The sequence below is a fragment of the Mustela erminea genome, chromosome 5, assembly GCF_009829155.1.
Source record: "Mustela erminea isolate mMusErm1 chromosome 5, mMusErm1.Pri, whole genome shotgun sequence".
In the NCBI taxonomy this organism is placed as follows: domain Eukaryota; kingdom Metazoa; phylum Chordata; class Mammalia; order Carnivora; family Mustelidae; genus Mustela; species Mustela erminea.
This window is the reverse complement of record NC_045618.1, coordinates 63,022,318-63,036,518: the sequence shown is the minus strand read 5'-3', so window position 1 is coordinate 63,036,518 and position 14,201 is coordinate 63,022,318. Positions and strand designations below refer to the sequence as shown.

At 40.1% G+C, this 14,201-nt stretch overlaps 1 protein-coding gene and 1 pseudogene across 7 annotated transcripts in view; both read right to left on the bottom strand.

Moving 5' to 3' along the window:
• Positions 1 to 14,201, bottom strand: part of GANC (glucosidase alpha, neutral C) — a 75,988-nt gene that overhangs the window by 31,658 nt on the left and 30,129 nt on the right. For 4 of the 7 annotated variants that reach the window (XM_032343422.1, XM_032343424.1, XM_032343425.1 and 1 more), the window contains exons 9-14: positions 12,848 to 12,944; positions 11,421 to 11,601; positions 11,037 to 11,190; positions 6,166 to 6,401; positions 2,968 to 3,094; positions 2,035 to 2,114 (exon numbers count right to left, since the gene is read on the bottom strand). In XM_032343422.1, the coding sequence (XP_032199313.1) occupies positions 2,035 to 2,114; positions 2,968 to 3,094; positions 6,166 to 6,401; positions 11,037 to 11,190; positions 11,421 to 11,601; positions 12,848 to 12,944 (875 nt within the window). Of the gene's footprint in view, positions 1 to 2,034; positions 2,115 to 2,967; positions 3,095 to 6,165; positions 6,402 to 9,305; positions 9,501 to 11,036; positions 11,191 to 11,420; positions 11,602 to 12,847; positions 12,945 to 14,201 lie in introns of those variants that run through there. The other 3 variants (XR_004285792.1, XM_032343427.1, XM_032343428.1) reach the window with 2 other exon arrangements.
• On the bottom strand, positions 13,053 to 13,137 carry LOC116592079 (annotated as a pseudogene).

Here is a 14,201-nt window from a genome sequence, read left to right as displayed (position 1 = left end):
AGTCATCTAGTTGACATGGTGTTAAAATCCCTTTTATAGACTCCCTGGTCTCTGAGCATGTGACTCAGTAGCAACAGGGACAGGGAAGCTCATTCCATTACTTTCTAAAAGTCCTGCCCTTGTAACATCCTCTCAGTGGGCCTGGCTTGCCTTCTGGGATGCCACAGAGTTCATGGGCTGTCTCACAAACATGCTAGTTGTTCAAATGCCTAGGGGAGACTTGAGTATTCTTTTGACTCTTTTTTTTTTTTTTTAAAGATTTTATTTATTTATTTGTCAGAGATAGAGGGAGAGAGAGCGAGTGAGCACAGGCAGACAGAGAGGCAGGCAGAGGCAGAGGGAGAAGCAGGCTCCCTGCCGAGCAAGGAGCCTGATATGGGACTCGATCCCAGGGCGCTGGGATCATGACCTGAGCCGAAGGCAGCTGCTCAACCGACTGAGCCACCCAGGCGTCCCTTCTTTTGACTCTTTATATTCAACTATTTCTAAACATGTATACTTTTTTTTAATTAATTGTTTTTACTAAAATACACTGTATTATTTGCCCCAGGGGTACAGGTCTGTGAATTGTCAGGCTTATACACATGAACAAGGCTATATGCTTTCCAGATATTTAACTACTTTAACTCCCTTTCTGTAGCACTCTCCAAGTCAAGGGTTGGCAAATGTTTTCTGGAAAAGGCCGGATAACTTTTTCTACTCTGCTGACTATAGGCCTCTTTTTCAATAACTCAACTCTGATATAGTGAAAACAGCCACAGACAGTAGAGAAATGAGTGAACATGGCCAGATTTCGCCTTTTAGGTATCCCTGCTCTAAGTTGTTTTCTGTGTCCTAATACATGATACTGAGAAGCCTAGTTTAGTGGTTAAGATTGGACGTGAGAGACAAACAGACTGAATTCAAATCTTGGGTCCACCACTTACTGACATGGATTAACTGAAAAGGGTTGTTTTGTGGGTTTTTTTTTTTTTTTTTTTTAAGATTTTATTTATTTATTTGACAGAGAGATCACAAGTAGGCAGAGAGACAGGCAGAGAGAGAGGGGGAAGTAGGATCCCTGCTGAACAGAGAGCATGATGTGGGGCTTGATCCCAAGACCCTGAGATCATGACCTGAGCCTAAGGCAGAGGCTTTAACCCACTGAGCCACCCAGGCACCCGTGAGCAGGGTTTGAAACTTCTTTATATATCAATTTCCTCATCTGTGGGATTAGAATTATAGCTCCAACTTTAGAGGTATTTGTGAAGATGAAATGGTAAAATGTACAGAAACTGCTTAGCACAGAGTTTGGCACACAGCAAATAATTCAATTTATATGAGGCATCACTATCCTCTTCAAAATTGGCTGAAAACCATTCTCTACAAGTGACCTCTCTGGGGTTCTTAGAATATTTTAAGGATTGATTTATTATTATACCTTTTTAATTTCAAATTTTGTTACACCTTTTTTTAAAAGATTTTATTTTTTTATTTGAGAGAGAGAGAGGGAGAGCAAAAAGCAGGTAAAGGGGCAGAGGGAGAGGGAGAAGGAGAGGGGGAAGCCGGCTCTCCACTGAGCCAGGAGCCTGATGTGGGCCTTGATCCCAGGACTCTGAGATTATGACCCGAGCCAAAGGCAGATGCTTAACTGACTGAGCCAGCCAGGCACCCCTAAACCTTACCTTTATGTCACATTACACTTTGCAAGATATTCTCATAAATATCCTATCATCATCTTTAAATAATCTATAGAATATTATTTTATGTAAAGTTTATGTATTAATTTGAAAATACAAATGTCTTATTAAGTACTTTGATATATCACAGAGTCTATTATAATAGAGGTAGAAGTCTCAGCTTTTGTGCATTTGGTAATTAATATGCCACCTTTCCTGGCCATTAAAGTCTGTAATGTGGGTGCCATCCTTTGTTTTCATCCAAGTATTATTTATCAAGAGCTACTCAATAAAGCAGAATAGTTCTATTCAATCATGTTTTTTCTTCTTTCATCCTTCCAAGTAACTAGGAAAGAGCAAAAGAACAAAAACAAACCTGATAAGCAGAGAAAGTGAAAAGACCTGAATACCACTCTCTGACTTTGGGATTGGTGAAATCCAAGTAAGAGGAGAGACCTGTAGAGGCAGAAAAGCAGACTGTGAGAAACAGTGGTGCTCATGCTAGGATGTGTGGTAAAGATGTGAAAGCTGGCTGATCACGGGACATCTCAGATGTAAGACGGATGATGCAGAGGCACCATCTGGCAAGAAGTGAAGGAAGGCCATGCTGGACTCCAGTGATAGTCACCAGACCACCCAATCTGAGAGGCCCAGGGGAAGGCCAATGAATAAGCATCCAGATGGAGCTTGTCCCTCACAGATGGCCCAAGACAGCCCAAGTAAGCATGGCAAATATCCTAGAGTGACCCTCTGTCCTTAAAAGAGAATGAAGTGTTCATGAGTGGTGTAAGGGGAAAGGAATGCATGGGGTGTCTCTGCAGCACATGAATTTGTGACTGAGTGCCAGGATATGATGGATTGGGGATTCCGCTTTGTCCTGGTTTCTACCAAGGCTTGAAACTAATAATTTCTGAAACAAAGAATCCAGAGTTGCTGGAAGCAGCTAAGGTCCCTCATGAAAGCCTGGGAAGCCGCAACTGTGGGCAAACAAGGCTCAGAAAATTCACAGGGAGAGACTGTGAGAACTCTTTTTATTTTCTTCTCCTCTCCGTTTCTTATTCCTTGGCTTTTTATTTTTGTTTGGTTAGAGAAATAGAGTGCTTTTTAAATTCATTCATTGATAAATGTATACAAAGCACACTGTACCAGATGTTAGGGCAGATACAGAAGAAGGAAATACCCTCTCTTTCTTAATGGTGCTTATACTGTGGCAAGGGATATATTTAAGAAATGAGGGTGACGGCCATGAAACCTTCATTAATTGGGACTAAAGAAGTGAAATTAAAAAGTGCATAAAGTGCTATCTTACCAGGCCAGCAAACCCCTTCAAAGTCTCCTCCTTCATGATTCTTCACAAAGAAGCCCTGTTCTTTGGCCTTAACATACACTGAGTAGTCAGGATCAATCTTGATGTGGGGGTCACTGATGACCACAAGCTGTCCAGACACAGAGGTTTGAAAAGCTCATCAGTTTCATAGGAGTTATAAGATTCAGGCTTTCATCATAGTTTTGGGGTTCAAATTTTATTCAAATAATTACTAGGGTTGAAATATTTAAGACATCAGTAAAACCCTATCACTTTTCATGCTTACAGAAACTGAACTGGTATCAAAACCAGGCCAGTGCTCTTTTATAATTATTGCTGCCCAGCCAATACATGTTCTCAACATAGCAGTTACTAAGCTTCTGTCTGAGGTGCTGGGTGCTATACCTAAAGGATTAAGTCATCCCTGCTTCCTAAATATCTAGAGGCTAACACTGACAAAAGCAAACATTAAGGAAAAGAAAACAAAACAAACCCCCCAAAACCCAATGGTACAGACCTATTTAGGAAGGAGGTTTGAGAAGAGCTGTGATCACAGCTCTGTGTCTTCATCATTGCTATACCCTTCTAATGCCCTCACTTCTGAGTCTAGGGCCTCAAAACTCTTTATTTGGTTAGAACAACCTTCTCATCATCCTTCCTCAAGTCTATTCACATTTATTTTACACACTTAAGTTTAATTCTCCATTGATCAAACCCTTAAAAAACTTCTAATTGTGGTAAAATATACATAACATAAAATTTATCATCTGAACCAGTTTTATGTATACAGCTAAGTAGTGTTAAGTATATTCATGGTATTGTACAATGCCCAGAACTCTTTCCAGCTTGTAAAACTGAAACCATATACCCATTAAAAATAACTCCTCATTCCCTCCTCTACCCAGCCACCATTGTTCTTTCTGTCTCTATGATTTTAACTACTCTAGGTATTAAAGATTAGCGAAAATTATATAGTACTCTTTTTGTGAGTACTTTATTTCACTCAGCATAATGTCCTTAAGGTTCACCCATGTTGTAGTATATATCAGAATTTCCTTTCTTTTCAAGGCTAAATGATGCTCCATTGTATATATGTATGTACCACATTTTGTTTACTAAATTGTCTGCTGATGGACACTTGGTTTGCTTCTACCTTTTAGTAATTGTGAATAATGTGGATATGAACATGGGCTTATCTGCATGAGCACATCTGCTCAAGTACCTGCTTTCAATTTCTTTGAGTATATTCCCATAAGTGGGATTCCTGGATCATATGGTAATTTTATTTTTAATTTTTTAAGGAACCACCATACGTTTTCTGTAGTGGCTGCACCATTTTCTGTAGTTTTCTGTAGTGGCTGTACCATTTTACATTCCCATGGTTAGTGTTCCAGTTTCTCTACCTCCCCTCCTCACTTAGTATTTTCTGGTTTTTCATAGTAGCCATCCTAATGGTATGAAATGTTATCTCATTGTGGCTTTGATTTGCATCTCCCTAAAGATTACTGATGTTGAGCATGTTTTCATGTGCTTATTGACTATTTGTATATCTTCTTTGAAGAAATGTCTATCAAGTCATTTTCCCAATTTTTAATGGGGTTGTTTGCTTTTCGTTGTTGAGTTGTAGGTGTTCTTCATATATTCTCTATACTAACCCCTTATTCAGAAACTTTTAATGTCTCCCAAATGTATACAAAGCAGCCTACAGTAAGTTCAGATTCCCTACTACTCAAACCTTGCGCATGCCTTTTCTTGCCAAACCAATCTGTGCATGTTTTCCAAACAACACTGGCTGCTTCAGCCTCTAGCTGCACTGTCTCCACCCCTTCCCCACTTCTCAGATAAGAGACTCATCCTTTAGGGCTCATCTAAAATGCACACGCTCAGCATGAGTCCAGCTGGATGCAATCTTCTTTCTCCTAGGCCACTCCTGACCCTGACCTTTATTTGACTGTTATATTATTGCCCAATATTGTGGTTGCTATACACCAGCCTCTCCCCTACTCACTCTAAGACCCCAAGGAGCTCATCTTTGAATTCCCTTCATCTTTAGAATAGCATTTTGAACATTTGATGGTTTCAATAAATAGCTGCTTGTAAGAACATGGGTTCTGGAGTCAGGCAGATCAGAGTTCAGATTCTTGCTCTACTACTTACATGCTTTTGTGCAAAATACAAACTATTCTTAGCCTTAGTTTCTTCATCTGAAAAATGGGCTAACAAGATCTACCTTTTAATCTTGGGATGACTGGATAGAATAATGTATTCTCTCAAACTCTCTGGCCCATAGTAAGTACTTGCCAAATGGTAGCTATTTATTAATTGGGAAATTAGGAGAATGGGAATGAAGAATCTGACTCCATTTCTGATTGACTGTTAAAAGCTTTCAAGCCCTTCCATCCCCCCTTACCCTTCTGCCCACATCAGACAAAGAAAGCCCTGATGCTTCCTCCTTGGGTGCCAGCGGGAAGTTCAAACCACTCCAGCCCTGGGCACACATAGGAATCCCCACCCCAGTCCAACCCTCTAACCACTGTAAAAGCTGAGCTGTCTCCATTCCCAGATCTCTCAAGCCACCTTCAGACCAGCCTGGGAGTCAGCCCTACTCTTACCAGAATGCCTCCCTAATGTAACTACTTAACCTTTCCAGACCCTGTGGTGTTGATGTGATGTCCTCAATCTCGAGATTGATGCTGACATCAGAACCACATTTTGCTTTTGGGGTATCCATCATATCCCTACAGGGGGCCACAACAAACAGGACTGAAGGCTAGACCCTGTTATCCTGTGGGGCCCTGGATAGCTACGGCAGGGATGATGGTGAGGCCATCTTCCCATCACTGTTTTCCTGTTATCACAGTTGCAATTACATTATAAGGTACTATTTTATGGCCATTTTTTATCCGACGGCTCTACTCCACTATCTTGCCAGGGAAAGGTTTTTTTTTTTTTTTTTTTTTCAAGATTTTATTTATCTATTTGACAGATCACAAGCAAGCAGAGAGGCAGGCAGAGGGGGAAGCAGGCTCCTCGCTGAGCAGAAAGCCCAATATGGGTCTCAATCCCAGGACCCTGAGATCATGACCTGAGCCAAAGGCAGAGGCTTTAACTGACTGAGCCACCCAGGCACCCCAAGGCAAGTTTTAAAAATTAAACAAGTGCTTTGTGATTAAGAAGTTTCCAAGGGCTGGCTTATTTTACCTTACGGTTTTTGCTTCTGAGCAGCTCTTGCATCCCTCTGGGGTTTGGGAATCTTTTCTTGTCCCAAGTGAAGTACCTTTTGCCCTCGGTATGCTCTATGTCCAGCCACATGACATCATAAGGAATGTCATGTTCATCAAATCCTGCATCCACCGCCTTTACATCCTGCTCATCCTCATAGTTCCAGCGGCACTGATGGTACCCCAAGGAGAAGAGAGGGGGCATGGCCTGTGTGCCTGAAAGGGGAAGATGACAACTGAGCTGGCTACCGCTACAGTGATTATTACATATTTGATAAACATTTCCTGAATGTGTACAGAGTCTAAGCACTGAGATTGGTACCCAGCATATCAAGGAGAATAAAACACAGTCCTTACACTCAAGAAAGTGACAATTTGGTTGGTGAGGCAGACATGTACATTAACTGCTCCACTCTGAGGTGTAACTGCTGTGTTAAAGGTAGCAGCCTCGTGTTATGGGAGTACAGAGCCTGCAGTAAAGTGTGGAGTCTTGAAATACTTCATAGAGGTAGTTACACTTGGTTGGGCCGTGAAGGTCAAATAGGAGGAATCTACCAGAGACAATGGATAGAACACTTAGGCACAGGGAATAGAAAAGACACAGACACAGAGGCAGAGAAGTACATGATAAGCTTCTAGGGTGGTTACACTGTGAGAGAGACCAGTAGAAGATGAAACTGGAGAGGGTCAATTTGTAAGGGGCTCTGTAGTTCACTCTAGGAATTCTAAATCTCTTATGGGAAGTTATCAAAAAGTTTGGTAATATGTAACCTTAGCAGGCCTACATTTTAGAAAAATTAGTGAGGGAGCAGTGTTGAGACTGACTTAAAGGGAAAGAGATTAAAGGCAAGAAACACTCAAATGATTATAAAAACATTTACTGATAATATGGAGGACTCTGGTCAACCACTTGCCTTTATCTCCTTTCCCTCCTAAGTTCCCAATAAAATCAGAGTAAAAGAAAGAAAAAAAAAGAATAAAGCTACAAGAACAAAGAGAATGAGAGAGGAGTAATTTCAACAAAATTTTAGAAGGCAGGGGAGGAAAGGTAACAACTGATCAAAGTGAGGGAAGCTCTCACCAGAGTGCTTGTGAGACAGAGACAGATGAGAAGAGATCACCCTGCTCCCAGCACACTAGCAGATGGGAGACCATTCCCGACACGCACCCCAATTTCCAATCCCAGTACCAGAGTACTTCTAGGCAAAACCTTATTCAAATCCTTGAAAATTAGAAGGCCCCACATATAGAAATACAATAAAAAGACCTCTGAGAAAACATGGACAATACAAGAAAACAAAATAAATATCAAAACGTTATCATCAGGGGCGCCTGGGTGGCTCAGTGGGTTAAAGCCTCTGTCTTCATCTCAGGTCATGGTCTCAGGGTCCTGGGATTGAGCCCTGCATTGGGAATCTCTGCTCAGCAGGGAGACTCCTTCCTCCTCTCTCTTTGCCTGCCTCTCTGCCTACTTGTGATCTCTGTCAAATAAATAAAATCTTAAAACAACAACAACAACAACAAAGTTATCATCAGTACCTTCGGTGAGATTAAAAAAAGATACTACACCCATGAAATAAGACTAGTATAAGATATTGGGAACAAGGAATAATCAGAGGATAAGAAAAAGTATGAAGAAATTATAGATATATAACATAAATGGAAGGTCTAGAAGATAAAATTGAGAAAATTGCTCAGAAAAAAAAAAGGAAATTATCAAATCTGTACAGTATAAAGTAAAAAGGGAAGGGAAGAAATTGTCAAAAGAATAATGATTGCTTTCCAAAACTGAGGAACACATTTCTCAAGACTGACAGAATCCACATCTAATACCCAACACTGTAATTACTTTAAAAGATCCATATAAAAGCATTTTATTGTCAAATTTCAGAATTTCAGAATTATCAGAAATTTCAGAACACATTTCAGAGAGATCACATACAAAGAAACAACTCAGAGTGATTTTCAAGCAAGAAGATGGAAGGTAAGATATGTCTCCAAAGGCAAAGGAAACAAAAGCGAAAATAAACTTTTGGGACTTCATCAAAATCAAAAGCTTCTGCACAGCAAAGGAAACAGTCAAAAAAACAAAAAGGCAACCCATGGAATAGGAGAATATATTTGCAAATGACAGTACAGACAAAAGGTTGATATCCAGGATCTATAATGAACTCCTCAAACTCAACACACACGAAACAGGCAAACATATCAAAAAATGGGAAGAAGATATGAACAGACACTTCTCCAATCAAGACATACAAATGGCTATCAGACACATGAAAAAATGTTCATCATCACTAGCCCTCAGGGAGATTCAAATTAAAACCACATTGAGATATCACCTTATACCAGTTAGAATGGCCAAAATAACAAAACAGGAAACAACATGTGTTGGAGAGGATGTGGAGAAAGGGGAACCCTCTTACACTGTTGGTGGGAATGCAAGTTGGTGCAGCCTCTTTGGAGAACAGTGTGGAGATTCCTCAAGAAATTAAAAATAGAACTTCCCTATGACCCTGAAATTGCACTCGTGGGTATTTACCCCAAAGATACAGATGTAGTGAAAAGAAGGGCCATCTGTACCCCAATGTTTATAGCAGCAATGGCCACGGTCGCCAAACTACGGAAAGAACCAAGATGCCCTTCAACGGACGAATGGATAAGGAAGATGTGGTCCATATACACTATGGAGTATTATGCCTCCATCAGAAAGGACGAATACCCAACTTTTGTAGCAACATGGACGGGACTGGAAGAGATTATGCTGAGTGAAATCAGTCAAGCAGAGAGAGTCAATTATCATATGGTTTCACTTATATGTGGAACATAACAAATATCATGGAGGACAAGGGGTGTTAGAGAGGAGAAGGGAATTGGGGTAAATTGGAAGGGGAGGTGAATCATGAAAGACTATGGACTCTGAAAAACAATCTGAGGGGTTTGAGGTGGCGGGGTGGGTGGGAGGTTGGGGTACCAGGTGGTGGGTATTATAGAGGGCACGGATTGCATGGAGCACTAGGTGTGGTGAAAAAATAATGAATACTGTTTTTCTGAAAATAAATAAATTTTAAAAAAAGAAGATAGAAGGTAAAAGAGACATGCGTTCGAATTCTGAGAGAAATAATTTTCAATCTAGCTAGCCAAATGATCAATCAAGGGTGAAGGTAGAAAAAGAGATGTTTTTATACCTGCAAAGATGCAAAAAGTGTACCTCCAATGCACACTTTCTTAGGAAACTCCCAGGATGACAGCTGTGCAGGGAGCCCAAAGAGAACCCCAATGCGGGCAGGACAGAAAGATCTGGGAAGGAAGTCTCTGGGGAGTAAAGTGAAATGAATACAATAGGACACTCTTGAGTATTTGAAAAGTATAAGCACTAAATATTGAGTCAAGCAAAAATGAAGATGTAACTGTAATGATATTGGGAAAGAAGAAAGAGCAATCTGATTGAGTTAAATCCTCATCAACAGATAATCTATAAACTTAAAACTTGGCTTTCCTTGGACATGGTGGTATATCCACTGTTTCTGAAGCATTTTCCTATAAACTAGGCTTAGAACAGTGTTGAAGGGCCCTGTAGGTGGGCCTTCACAGTACTTTTTCCTATATGAGTGTCTTTACAGATCTATAAATTTTCGGTCATTTCTTCCATCAAAGTTGGAATCAAATTCTTCCTCCTCAATATGGGCTGGATTGAGGGGCTTTTAACAGAATGCAGCAGTAGCAATGCTGCGTTACTTTTATTTGTAACAGCTTTATTGAGATATAGCTCAAATATCATAAAATTCAACCAATTAAAGTATACAGTTCAATTTTGGGGGATATATTACACTACCATTTTTTTAAAAGTGGCAAAAATATGTAATACATAAAATTGGCCATTTTAACCATTTATTTAGGCCTTTTAAATTTCTTTCAGCAATGTTTCATAGTTTTAATCACCTACTTGGTTAGAGATATCCTTAGGTAGCTTATTCTTTTGGATGTTATAAAGGGAATTGTTTTCTCAATTTCTTTTTTAGATTGTTCATTGCTGGTCTACAGAAACACAACTAATTTTGTGTGATTACAGACCCTGCAACTTTGGTGAATTTCTTTATTAGTTCTGGTAGTTCTTTGTGGATTCTTTGGGATTTTCTAACATCTTGGATCACATCATCTGTGAAAAGAAATAATTTTACTTCTTCCTCTTCAATTTGGATGCCTTTTATTTCTTTTTCTTGCCTAACTTCGCTGGCTGGAATTTCTAGTACAATATTCAGTAGGAGTGGTGAAAGTGGGCAGCCTTGTCTTGTTTCTGGTCTTAGGGGAAAGCTTGCAGTCTTTCACCCCTGAATAGGGTGTTAACTGTGGATTTTTCATAAATGCCTTTTATCATATTGAGGAAGCTTCCTTCTACTCCTAAACTTCTGAGAGTTCTGATCATGAAACAGTGTTGGATTTTGTCAAGTGCTTTTTTCTGCATCAACAGAGATGATCTTTACATCTTTTAAAGACAAAATGCTTTAGTGCTAAAGCCAGTGGTATGTTTTAATGGAGCAGAGAACATAGAAAAGTTCAGGTTGGGACACTGATTGTCTGAGATGAAGGCAGAGAAAGCCCACAGCTTAAAGGGTCTGAGGAAAGCAAACGGAGAGTATTAAGGATCAGAGAGTAGAGCGTTCTAGCTCCAGGACATTTTACCAAGCTGAATGGGATGAAGGTGGAAGGAGAAACGTTTGCTTCTTGAAAAGCTTGGGTAAATTGTGTATACATTCTATATGGGTGCAACAAATATTAACTTACAGTGATGATACATAGGAGAGAGGAATTATAATGGGATAAGAGGCTGGCACTTCCACATGCAAGTACCTGTAAGGTATGAATACTGCTTGAAGACGTCAGAAGGCGTAGGTCCCGTCAGCACAAAGACATCAATGATTCCACTCTCTGACATCCAGTGCACATCAGTTCGACATCTGACCTTTTGCTTAGCTGCAACAGGGCCCATCTGGGTTACCGTGTACTAGAAAAAGAATGGAATGAAGTTCTAAAGAATTTCCCTCTAATTTCCCTCATATTGTAATATGTAAGTATCATCCATAGGTCAGTAACAGGTACATATTATTAACTTTCACTGATTATACTGCGAAGGCTTTGGTGGCAGAAAATTGTCACTACAAAGTCCAGAGCTAGAACTACACTGGTTTTGTTTCTTACATAAGCATGGCATGCAGTCACGATCCATAAGCTCACCTTTACTGCAGGCTCCGTATTGATCTCCACTAGAGTTTCAGAGGCATTGAGCCAAAAAATGCCTAGAGTTCTACCTAGTTTGTGGGCCAGGAGATAAGGCACTGAACCATAAATGCCCATTTTGTCATGTATTTTATATCCATAGACGTCCAGGTTATAAAGACGGTAAGCATCACCATCACTGAAACACACAAAGATGGACTATCAGCAGTTATAATCACAAATATATTATTATCAATGAATAGCATAGCTCCAATCTCCCCTGCAAACCCTTGAGTCCTATGCATCTTTCAAGTCTCAACTCTTTTTTTTTTTTAAAGATTTTATTTATTTATTTGACAGACAGAGATCACAAGTAGACAGAGAGGCAGGCAGAGAGAGAGGAAGGGAAGCAGGCTCCCTGCTGAGCAGAGAGCCCGATGTGGGGCTCGATCCCAGGACCCTGAGACCATGACCTGAGCCAAAGGCAGAGGCCCAACCTACTGAGCCACCCAGGCGCCCCTCAAGGCTCAACTCTTAACACTTCCCTAACCCAAATATGGTTAATATGATTCCCTCCTTTGATTCCTTTAGCCTCCCCTCTTGTGACAATTGGCATGCACGGTCTCATATCTTAGATATCTCTTCCGAGTATCTCTCATGAGGTGAGGACTGTTTCCTGTGACTTCTCCACAACAGCAAAAAAAGAGCAGATATAATTGGCAAATTTTGTATTTCTCCACTGCCAGAACAAAATGACAGTCTCTTAACATGCTTCCACAATGCTGAGTAGGGAAAGATGGGGAACTGAACTGGGATGGGGAGGCCAAAGCTTGGCTTGGTGTGCGAGCAGCACAGTTTCTGATTCGCTTGTGACCATGCCCACCTGTTGACCAGGTGTGCAAACAGCATTTCAACCCAGCAAACTTGATCAGACTCTTCTTTTTGGTTTGGATTCCTCTCAGTCTGATACCTCTGGCATTTACTTGTCAATAGTGTTAGTTTGAAATGATCTCCCTGAAGGAATCAAAGGTGACATAAGATACCACACTTTTCCATTCTCTGGCTCACTGTCCTTTTTTGGTAGGGAGACTTTTTCTAGGTCAGTGATTTTCACAGGATATTCTCTCAGGTTCCACAGAGAGGCCTTGAGGAGTGAAAGCAAAAGCTGGGGAAGTGGTGATGAGGCTATCTCCCCTATTTTAACCACAATTGTTCCATATTTTTATTTCCTCTGTATATTTTAGGTTCAGCATTACAGTTTTTTAAATGTTCAATTTTTTGCAAAAAAAAAAGTAAGATAAAAATTAAGAACCACTGCTCTTAAAGATCTATAAGCAGTATCAAGGAGGAAAAGGCTAGGCACATATTGGCCCAGGCTCAGACAACTCAAATGTTTTCCCTTCTAAGTTTAAACCAGAGCATCCTATAAGAATTTTTCACTTTACCTAGTATTTTTAAGTTGGTGTGAGTCTGCATGTTGCGGGATCCCATAGAGATGCTCAAATCCATGCAAGGAGAAATCCAAACCAATGGAGGCAGGACCTATGGGGACCAGAATACTGAGTTTTGTTTCTTTGTGGGACAATCAATTAAGGAGACTCATTTACCTGTGACTAGGGATCGGGAGACCTGAACTTGGCCTGATCAGTTGGCAAATCACGTGTGTGTTCTCAATTAGCAATAATCGCGCCTCGGATAAACCTCATTGGCTACGATACTGCCACTGCGCAAAGCTTGTGTGCCCTTTCTATAAGATGTTATATTCAGGTACTGTGGGGATGCAAACATGCACAAGGCAAAGTTCTGGTCACTTAGTAGTGTTTCTTTAGCTATGTGCTGAAGCTCTTCATGTCCTCATTTATAGTAAATCTCCTTCCTATCCGTAAAATATGGCTATGAAGTTTTAAATTTTTTTCTAATCTAAATTTTCCTAAAATGTATTGCATGCTTATTTACATTAGGAAACAAAGGATATTGAGCAATTTTAATCTTCACTGTATAAAAGACTGGGTGTCTTCTTATGATCATTTATTCTTATTGCATATAGGAACAGTAATGTAAAAAGTATCAGAAAGATCTTTCCTGGCTCCTCCCTGTGATTGTAGATAGGTAATTTTTTTTTTTTTAAACCAGAAACAAAGTCCTTTATTTAACAATTATTTTAGAGATATGGGGAAAAATGCAAGTAACTAGGAGAAATAAGAGACTTAAATTCACTCTTAGGAAAAGTTGTGGATGTGAAATGGTCCTTATTTAAAGGAATTTATGGAAAAGGGGTACTATAGAGAAGGTAAAAGAGATTATGATGTTACAGAAAGGAAAGCCCGATGGCCCCCCTACTTATACATTTTGGACATGTTGTCAGTCCTAATCATTATCCTAGGCTATAGATCCAGATGCTAGAACAGAAATTCTCAAGGTGTTAGGGAAGAGACAAACTCCACCCCCACCCCCACTATCACTAAATCTAGTGAGAAATGTCACAGATTGGCATGTGATAAACATGTGAATGATGGGGAGGCCTGGAGAAGGTTGAGAACCAATGGCTTGAAATATTGGAGCTAATGAGCTCTAGAACTTCATTTCTCATCACTTGACTCTCATAAAAATAGAATGTGAAACTTGTGGCTGTCTGATATACTAAGTAGTACTAGCAGTGTGCTGACCTAGGCCCCTAACATGAGATCATCAACTCCATGAGGCCTATATTTCTCTTTCATTCCCCATAAAAGGTACACATTCACTCTTTCTCTGTTGCAGTGCATTACTGAAGAATAAAGGACCCAAATCTGAGATTTC